Genomic DNA, 10377 nt, shown 5'->3' with positions numbered 1-10377 from the left:
GTCTGTCACATGTGCTGCTGGGTTGTGTGAGCTCCATTGAAAGGTAAGTTATTGCCTTTTTGCTTAAAGTTTGTGATAACATATTGATGTGTGAGAGTTTCCCCCGTGCATTAATTCTAGTTTTGGCTAACGAGACCAGATTTAAGACAATGGCATCCACACCTAGTGCTGCCTGTGAAGGAGAGCTACACAAACGTTAGCTGTTCCACTTTACTCAGTTAAGCTCATTTTTATGTTATGCTTGGTAAATCAGTAGAGTAAGCCAAGCAAGTAATATTTCAGTGTTTGCAACGTGTTACTAGTGCAGGACAGCTCTGCTAATGTTCACTGTTTCTCTCCAGTTTGTTTTGAACTTGTGCTTGGTTAATTAGTGGAGCTAATATAAAGCAGAGCTAAATGACATTTGGCTTAATGTAGTGCAACAGTAACTCAGTTTGTGTTAGTACTTTTACACCACATAAAACTAAACGTATTTAAGTTATCAAAGAGATGGAGATTAATGTTTGCCAAGGGTGGAACGCTCCTGTGGAAAAAACCTTATCTTAAGTAACTTAATGTAGCTGGTAATGATTAGCTTTGTTTCAGTGAGTAAGTTAATGAAATGCTCCAGGATAAACGTGCTGGCTTGTCTGTTTGGGGGCTAACTATATGTAAATACAGGGTTGACATTCTCTTGTCTGCTGAATACTCAGCGACACACTGCCATGCAGACACTCTGACAGAAAACTGTTTGCTCTCCTTGACACGTTACCAGGAGCTTTACTGATCTGTTTTTGACCACAGCGCTGCCTGCTCTTTAAACATAAAAACTGCATATAAATGCATGTATGGCTAGTTTACTCCATAATCAACAAAAAATGAAAAACAGACAGTGGCTCCAACACCATTCTTACACCAACGTTGGTACGTAAACCCAAGTTTTATTTTTTCTTTTAAAGCTAGGGTAGGCGATGTTGTCCAAAAGCACTTCTTGTCCTACTGAGTGAAATGCTCCCTGCCCCTGGGAGAAGTCAGTACATTATGTGGACGGAAAAGATCTGACAACTGTAGCGGCCAAAGGACAGTAAAAACTCCGACCAATCGGAAGGCGCGGACCGCTCTTCAGGAACCAATCAGATGCCGTGCTCCGCTGTCTGAACAGCCCCGTCTGCTCCGCTACGTCTGTGTGTGTGTGTGTGTGTGTGTGTGTGTGTGAGCGCGCGGCGCAGATCGCCTCACAAGACGCCTCTCGGTAATTACGTCGTGCAACAACGTATCATAGTTCATAGTAACAGTTCTTGAAGGCAAAGAGAGGCTGGCTGGATGCAGGACGACCTCTGAAGCTTGTGCACTGCTGATGGGGCTGATTTACGCCCTCATCCTTGCATATCCGCCAGCACTTTTGGGGGGTTTCAGAAACTTTTCCTGGAGCTGGATGGGATCAAGTTGTCCCAAATGTACAAGCTTTAAAGTCGAAGTTGCTGTGTGAAACGCTGTCACGCAGCAGGCCTGTCTCCTCTTTTGGACTCTGCTTACACTCAGCAGTGCAGCAGCTGGTCTTGATGCGGACCTTCACTCTTGAGATATACACTTGGAACAAAAACAACAAACTTTGTAGGCATTTGGGAAACTGTAGAAAGGTAAATGATGTTCTGCTTATGCCGTTAAGAATTGGCTCGTCGCCTCTGAGTTCACCTGCGCCCTGGCTAGCTAACTGTGGAAAGTCTCCCATTAGACCAACGCACCTGTTTTTTTTCTCTCATTCTTGTTTACAGATTTATGCTAAAGATAAAGTTAACATTTTATTCTCTTCAATAGCTACTTTTTTAGTTGTTGATGTTTTAACACCTGAAGGCTTTAATTTGCATACTTCGACGTGCAGTAATCCAGCGTGGCTGGAGACTGGCTGAAATGTTCAGTTTTAGTATTTGAATGGCACAACTGCAAATTTGTGATTACAGAAAGAATTGTAGGAAGAATTGTTGTTTGGTGTTCATAAATAAACTATATTTGAACTGTATTTTAGTTTTGTGATTTCTGTTATACTTCTATTAAATGTAAAGATAAATTGAAATTTGAGAACATTTAGCAAAATAAAATTAACATTTACAAAATCCCTGCTGAGACTGCTGCCCCCGCGACCCGGCCCCGGATAAGCGGTAGAAAATGGATGGATGGATGGAAAGTTATAGTAAGTAAATCAACTTAATACAGATCAGTAATGAATTGTTCAACAAATAAAAACTACCCAATTATTTCATAACATTAAATACAGATTTATAGTGTTAACATGTTGCTGTCTGAAGTAATTCACTTTATTATTTCAAATAAATACAACTTCTAACTTTATGATAATGAAGTGACATTTGCTTGATGTCTTCACAACAGTTACTTGTAATGGTACGTATATGTCACTTGTTTCTGGGAGGTACATTCTGTTTGATTTTATAGCAGTAGAATTTACTTAAAAAGAGTTAGAGCAAATTGTTACGAGGATTTTTTAAAGTAAATCTTAAAAGTTTTTTTTTTTCAGCGCCGTGCTCTATAGCTGTAGCTCTGTCCTGTCACGTTGCATCAATAAAGTTCCTTCTTTCTGTATGATGATGTCATTTAGAACTTTACTGATTGGCTACAGTGTGTCAGTTTCATATGATGTTATCATCTAATTTGACCTGGATATGCAAATAACCAGCTATGCAAATTAGATGATGACATCATTAGAAGTTTCCTGACTGAGTTTGTCAACAATGTATCAGTTTTAAATCAACATTGTTGTTTTAAACACAAAGTGCCTCACATTTCACTCAATTATCAACATTTTAATGTCAGTATTGTTTAACATTATGCGGGGGGGGGGGATGCGGGGGGTGTCAGCAGCAGCTGAAATAAAGTAACTTGTAATCTAACGTCATTACTTTTAAAACTAACTTTTCAGTAAAGTATTGAATAGTAATGAAGTTACTTTTTAAAGGAGTAATCAGTAATCAGATTACTTTTTCCAGATAATTGCACCAGCTCTGTCTGGAAGCGTAGAAAATGCACGTTAAAGACGCATCATGTGAACACATCTGAGCTGCAGCAGCATTTGTTCAAACGTTTGTGTGGTTTGAGTCCGGACTGCAGGGCTGTCCACTGATCCACAGGGACAGTGTGATCTGAGGGGATCACACACAGTTTGGATCCTGAAACTTCACCACTGGCCTCCCTCAGAAGGTTCCCCTGCTCAAAGTGGAGAAACGGTTTGATTCTCTGTGTTGCTTCATCGCAGACGGTCTGAGATCAGTTCAGTCAGAGAAGGAATGTGGCTCCACCTGTTTCCCTCCACCTCTCTCTCTCTCTCTCTCTCTCTCGCCCCCACCTTTTTTTTCTTTAATTTCAGCTCATTTCCACCAACATGTCTCCGGGGCTTTTCCCACAGTCTGACTTTCTCCTGTCGAGTCACATCTACCGAGAAGCTGCAGGGCGACACCGAGCCGGAGGGATCCTGAGTGACGGAGGCCTCCTGGTGGCAGGGGTCAGGGGGTCAGGGGGTCAGGGGGGGGGTCTTCACAGCCACCTTCATGCTGTGGTTCCATGCTCAGTCCATGCATTGTCCACTGCACGTGCAACAAAACCAAACAGTGAGACTGAGGCAGCAGGTTGTAACGATGGTTTAAATAAATGACTAGAAGCTTCCAGAGATCTGTCAGAGTCCTGCTCTCTTCATGTGACAAGATCAACCCAAGTCTTCCACATGTGGAGTGAAATGCACGCGCACGAGCATGAGCAGCGCGTGCAGGCTGGCGGTGCACATGTGGCACAGTGGAAAGCTGGGAACGGCTGGGAAGCGTCCTCTTCCTGGATCGTCTCTCTCTCTCCTCCCACCGCGCGGAGGGAGGACCCGGGAGCGCAGCCAGCTGCTGATCCACTGACACACACTCACACACACACTCTCACACACACTCGCAGCAGCAGCAAGACGCACGGCTACTCCGCTCCCACCGCAGACATGAGTCAGGTAAGGACTCCGAAAACCTCCAGATCCGGGCAGGTATTCCGGGGAAACGTGGAACGAGCGTCGGATGTTCCTGATCCTCACTGCAGAACCCGCAGGCTTCCTCTCCAGCCGGAGAACTGTTTCCTCTCGGTTCCGTTTGCGCACTTTATAAAAAAAAAAAAAAAAAAAAAAAAAAAAAAAAGCGAAGTTTACGCACGCATTTTGCGGCGCGTGGCGGTGATCGGACGCGTCCGCGGAGCAGCGGCGAGTTTTCACCGAGTTTCAGGAAATTCTCGGCTTTTCCAAGCGCCAGCAGAAAGTTTCCAGGCGGCCCCTCCCTGAGCAGCAGCGCGCCACATCTCCGCGAGCACGCGCATCTCCTCTGTCGCTGCGCACTTTCTGTCACTTTGTAGTGGAGCGCGCGCTCCAGCTTCTGGTCCTGGCCTCTCGGAGTTGTTCTGGACCAGTCCGGGTCAGCGGGCCGCAGCAGCGCACGAGCGCGTCGCCGTGCGTCCGGAGGGTCATTCCACTCCTGTGGTCCAGTGGCCAGCCCCCCTGTGGGGACTCGAACCGTGTGACCGACTTCTGCTGTGGACGCCTCCCTTCACTGATGGGTTCCGTCCTCAGACGCTCCTAAGATCAGCCGGTCAGGAGACCCGAACCCAGTCAGGAGACCCGGAACCCAGTCAGGAGACCCGGAACCCAGTCAGGAGGTCTGGAACCCCGGCTGGAGACTCGGAAACCCGGCTGGAGGCCCGGAACCCGGCTGGAGGCCAATCCACAGTCCCGACTGACCCTGGCCCTGGTTGATCCACGGTCCCGGCTGGTCCCGCCCCGGTTGAGCCCTGTTTGCTCCAGCCTCTCCCGCCCCCGTCCTACCTGAGTCAGTTATTTAAGGTGTGTCTCTGTGAACACAGACAGAAAGACAGTTTTCCTTCAGAGTGAAGCGTTCCGCCGTGCCGCCGCCGCCTGGATCCTCACATCCTGAGGTGTTTTCTGTCAGATACGTGTTTTATTAAAACTCATGGCCGAGCAAAAAACAACAAAAAGTATCGATGATTTCATTTCAATGAGGCCGTTGACTCCAGACGGCTGCTGGACCAATGGGAGCGCTGCAGTCAGCATGGAGACTCTCAGGTGTGGCTGATCATCAACGCCTGAGGAGCCCAGTCGCTGAACGGCTCAGAGTCCTGAGGTTTGAATCAACCATGAGGACGTGGTCTGACTGGCCCTCACGTCATGACACAATGGAACATAAGTAATGGTTCCGGTTTTGATATTGTAGTTGTTGTTCTGATGTTTTTGGGTCCAGAAAAGCTGAAAAGGAAAATGAAAAGTCGGTTTATTGGCTGCTGTTTATTAAAGGATGAGGCCAGACGCTGCTGCAGCGCTGGAGGGTTCAAACATGTGGTTTAGCCTGTTAGCGCCGCCGCCGCAGAACGTTCTGGATCCACACTGAGCCGGATGTCACCATGACGACGACACAGCGCTCCACTGTCAGTGGCAGGAGAACAGCACGACTCAGGAAACCAGGCGCTGTAGAACCTTCAGATCAGGAGCGGGGCTGAGGCCGGCGCTGGTCTGTATCCTGCAGTGACTCATGGGATCAGTCACAGGGTGTGGCTGTTCCCTGCGGTGGCTGTACCGTGCGGTGGCTGTACCGTGCAGTGGTTGTACCGTGCGGTGGTTGTACCGTACCGTGCTGTGGTGGTTGTACCATGCGGTGGCTGTACCGTGCGGTGGTGGCTGTACCGTGCGGTGGCTGTTGTACCATGCGGTGGTTGTACCATGCGGTGGTTGTACCATGCGGTGGTTGTACCATGCGGTGGTTGTACCGTGCGGTGGTTGTACCGTGTGGTGGTTGTACCGTGTGGTGGCTGTACCGTGCCGTGGTTGTTGTACCGTGCGGTGGTTGTACCGTGCGGTGGTTGTACCGTGCGGTGGTTGCACCATGCGGTGGCGTTTGCTCAGACAGGAGCAGCTCGGTTCGGTTCCTGCTGACTCCGCTGCAGCTCATTCAGGAGTTTTACATGAGAAAAGCTCCTCAGAGGCTTTTCTCATGTAATGAGAGAAACAGAGAACCAGCTGGAGGTGAAACTGTCCTCTTATGGTTTACCCAGAAGACTCTGCTCAGGTTTCACATGAGGAACTGAAGCCGTCTGGTTTCTCATCAGCAGACTCGGATTTTACTGGATCAAACATTGAAGTCTTCACTCTGTGGAACGCTGGAGCCTTCAGCTCATGAACCGGCTCTGAATATCCGGAGCACAGAAGTTTAGTTTCCTCTGAGTCTGAGACGATGTGGATGTTGATGAAGAGGGGCGTCGGCCGAGACGGACTCCGGTATCAGGAAGGCTCTTATCACACACGTCCAACCAGTCTGAGGCAGAACCTGCCAAAAGAGACGGCCGGCCACGAAAACAGGACTCTCCTGCAGCTCACTGTCAGTTTTATACTTTATCAGCTCTAAATCCATCAGCACTGCTCTCAGTATAGTGTAACCCTATAGTCTCTCTTCTGTCCATCCTCTCCCTGTTGCTGAGTTCCTGTCGAGCCACCTCTCTCTTATTGTTTTCTTGCTGTCAGCGGAATTTTCAGAAAGTATTTATCGTCTGGATTGAGATCTGCTGGTAGGGTACATCAGTGTATTGTTAGAAAGTACACTCGATGTGAAAACCAAGAATTAATTGTATTTCTTTCAGCGATCTTAGTATGAAATGTAGAAGTTTTATTGATTTATTTTTTGAACAGAATAGAATAGCACTTTAGGCTGTGGAACCTGGTCCCAGAGGGGAACGGGTCTGGCTGCTTGTGTGGAGTCTTGGGTGCTTTGAGCTCTTCCTTGTAGATTTGGCCTCTCAGGCTGTCAGTTGTGGTGTTCATGAGGTCTCTGTCACGGTCATCGATTGTTTTGATGTACCTGTGAAAATGGTGTCTGGAAACGGTCCAAGCCGGTGTCAGACGAAATCATGCCTCACGGCTCAGTTCCTGAATCTCCAGTCAGCCCTGCTGGTCTGGGTCCCCGTCATGTGAGGGGACGGGTCGACGGGACCGACGTCTGTGGCATACTCCTGGTTTCTTCTTCAGATGGTTGGATTCCACTCAGAACGGTAGCTGGTATTTCCTCTGACAGGTCTGGTAGGACAGGTAGAACAGGCAGGACGGTCCCGTCTGTCCGGTGTCAGGGCCAGGGGAGCCCAGTACCGAGACCAAACACTTGTTGACCAACTTTACGTTTTCAGGCACTTTGTCCGTCAGTTGAAAACATAAATAACCCCTGATAATGAGACCTGAGCGTCCTCTGGCCTCTGGACCAAACTGTTGACACGTTCATGAGTGTCACGGGATGAAGCAGACTGGTTGATGTGAGTGACGCCTGATCGGTCCGCGTTCTGATCAGTCCGCGTTCTGATCGGTCCTCGTTCGGATCGGTCCTCATTGGGATCGGTCCGCGTTCGGATCGGTCCGCGTTCGGATCGGTCCTCGTTCGGATCGGTCCGCGTTCTGATCGGCCCGCGTTCGGATCGGTCCTCGTTCTGATCGGTCCTCGTTCTGATCGGTCCGCGTTCGGATCGGTCCGCGTTCTGATCGGCCCGCGTTCTGATCGGTCCGCGTTCTGATCGGTCCGCGTTCTGATCGGTCCTCGTTCTGATCGGTCCGCGTTCTGATCGGTCCTCGTTCTGATCGGTCCGCGTTCTGATCGGTCCTCGTTCTGATCGGTCCTCGTTCTGATCGGTCCGCGTTCTGATCGGTCCTCGTTCTGATCGGTCCTCGTTCTGATCGGTCCTCGTTCTGATCGGTCCTCGTTCGGATTGGTCCGCGTTCTGATCGGTCCACTGGACCTAAACAGACGTTCAGACTCTATTGGAGACATTTGGGGATATTTTTATGATTATTGGATTCATCTCTGCATAATTCAGTCAGCTCTGCAGTAGAACCCAGGTCCTGAATCAGGTGCTGAACCAGGTCCTGAACCAGCTGAGAGGAACTCTGCAGCAGCTTCGGTCCGTCGGTCTGTACTCGGTGTAGTTTTTGCTTGCGGAGCTGCAGGTTGAGTCCAGCACCTTGTCCCTGTCCTCACCGTCTTCTCGTCCTCTGTGTCCAGACGTCAGACCTGGAGAACGCCATCAACACTCTGGTCAGCCAGTTCCACTCTGCTTCAGGGAACAACAGCGGCACTCTGAACCCCAGCGAGTTCAAAGGCCTGGTGTCCTCACAGCTGCCCAACCTGATGAAGGTGAGCTCCTCCTCCTCCTCCTCCTCCTCCTCCTCGTCCCTCCAGCAGGACACACCCTGGACAGGTCTCCAGTCGATCACAGTTGATTTAAATTACCCCCCAAAAAACAAATGACTTAATGTTCCTGAAGAAATGCTGCTGCTTCCTACTGGAAACGTCTGTTTTCAACTTGTGTCAAAGGATCAATTTGAAGAGAAACACTTCAAAACAGACTAAAGCGAAAAGGGTGACAGCCGGCCAGCTGAAGAAGCAGCCAGGCCCTACACCGCCCCCCGGTGGCTGAAGGAATCTGGATGTCTTGAATATTTCTTCCTCTTATCTGGAGGCAGACTGAGCTGAGTGCTCATGTTGTCGTCATGTTTCTTCGTGTATAACAGTGACACTCTTCAAACTCCTCCTCTGGTTACCATGGCGATGGAGACGCTGTCCTCCATCAGCATAGAGGTTGCTCACGTTGCATATCAGCCATGCTGGATGCTGAACATCGAGGCAAATCGCAGAAGAGGATCCTCAAAGGAGAGGATTTAGTTTAGTCTGCCGAGTTACGCCCTCACCCAGGACTGCACTGCATGCTGGGAAACCTGTCGATGTCTGACCCTGTGAACCCTCCTCTCCTCTTCAGGGTGTGAACCTGGAGCACGGCCTGGGAGACATCCTGCGGAAGATGGGCGTGGGCGAGGGCGAGGGCATCTCCTTCAGCCACTTCTGGAGCCTCATCCAGTCGCTAGCCGGCTCGCAGTTCGGCAGCATGAGCGGCGGCCAGAGGGGCTGCTCCTGCATCCTCCTGTAAGGAGCGGCGTGCCCGGTGTGTGTGTGTGTGTGTCTGTGTGTGTGTGTGTGTGTGTGTGTGTGGGGAGGGGGGGGGGATGATCTGACTAAAACACCACAGTGTGCACGCCGCTCTCCTCATTACATGTCAGACAGAATACAAAGGTACAAAGTCTAATTGGCCTCAGTGAGAAATGACCCCGACCACACAGGCTCCATATTGCCGTTCTACCCAGCATCCTTTGCAGCAGCTCAGATTCAGACTGGTGTGCCCTTCGACCCCGCGCCCTGGCCGGACCGGGAGCGTCTGGCGGTGGCGTGGACGGGACTGGGCCGGCGGTTAGCTCGCTAACGGCAGCAGCGGTCTCTGTAGCGCAACGCGCCGGCGTCACGGCGTCACGGCGGCTCGGCGGACCTCTTCGAGGCTCGAGGCCGTCCTGGATGGAGGAACCGTTCCGCTGGGGTGTTTCTGACCAACAGCACGCCTCTGTGGCCATTTGGGGGAGTTACCGTCTGAATGGAGCTGCTGCAAAGCGACGCTGAGCCCCCCCCCCATGTCCAGACGTGCCTCTGAAATGACCGGGTGTGGGATTTCACAGCTTTCACAGCTGCATTTCTAACCACTTAAAGCTCAATGAAACATTGGATTCCATTAATCGAGGCGCAGCCTTAAAAAATGAAGATGCTTTTTTGTTTTTTGTAGAAAAACAATAAAACCAGATCCTGTGGTGTTTTCTTTAATTCCTTCCTTATCAATGACCCCAGCTGCTTATTTACCTGCCAAGGCTTTGGATTATCTATAGAAATACTGCTTCATCAGCGCTGCTAGTAAAAAGGCTAATTCATCAAGAGCATCTGCAGCCACACATCTGTGATGTTAAAATCTCATTCTGAATGTTACGGTGGCTGTTGAGCTGTTTATGCTGTTCTAGAAATGCTTAACCTTCCATGCTGCTTTTGCTCCCTACATGTTTATCAGTGACGAACCGTGTCTCGTCCTGCGGTCCTTCACACCAGCAAACCGCCACCCTGTCGTTCCGCTTTTTTATGTATTTATATTTTGTAACTCTCTGTATTCTGTCCTGTGGCCCCGTTGCAAAGGGATTTAATAAAAAGTGTAGAGGGAGTTCCGCTCCGTGGTTGGTCTTGTTTGATTCATTTCGACATCAGTGAATAAAACCCAGTCGTCTGAAGGCAAGAAGAGCACCGAGAGGAGGCGGAGAGCAGGAAAACACATTTTGAAGAGATGAAACCTGCAGAACCAGACCCAGAGGAGACTCACTGAGAACCGAGGAACCTCCAGGAGGCAGAACTCTGAGAACCCAGTGTTCTGCTGGATCATCTGGGACTGACGGCTCTTTAGGACCTGATGGAGTCTGGCTGTTCAGAAGGATTCTAGATTCATTCTAGATCTATC

The 10377-nt window shown here is 49.7% G+C and overlaps 1 protein-coding gene across 1 annotated transcript; it reads left to right on the top strand.

The window, feature by feature from the left end:
- The first annotated feature begins 3820 nt into the window (after positions 1–3820).
- On the top strand, positions 3821–10095 carry LOC115409668 (protein S100-A14-like). Its single transcript, XM_030120931.1, has 3 exons — positions 3821–3976; positions 8061–8192; positions 8815–10095. Exons 1-3 carry the CDS (start codon positions 3968–3970, stop codon positions 8980–8982), a joined length of 309 nt encoding a protein of 102 aa, XP_029976791.1. The 5' UTR covers positions 3821–3967; the 3' UTR covers positions 8983–10095.
- Positions 10096–10377: the final 282 nt, after the last annotated feature.

Source organism: Salarias fasciatus, chromosome 22 (assembly GCF_902148845.1).
Source record: "Salarias fasciatus chromosome 22, fSalaFa1.1, whole genome shotgun sequence".
NCBI classification, from domain to species: domain Eukaryota; kingdom Metazoa; phylum Chordata; class Actinopteri; order Blenniiformes; family Blenniidae; genus Salarias; species Salarias fasciatus.
This window is presented reverse-complemented; position numbering and strand designations above follow the sequence as displayed.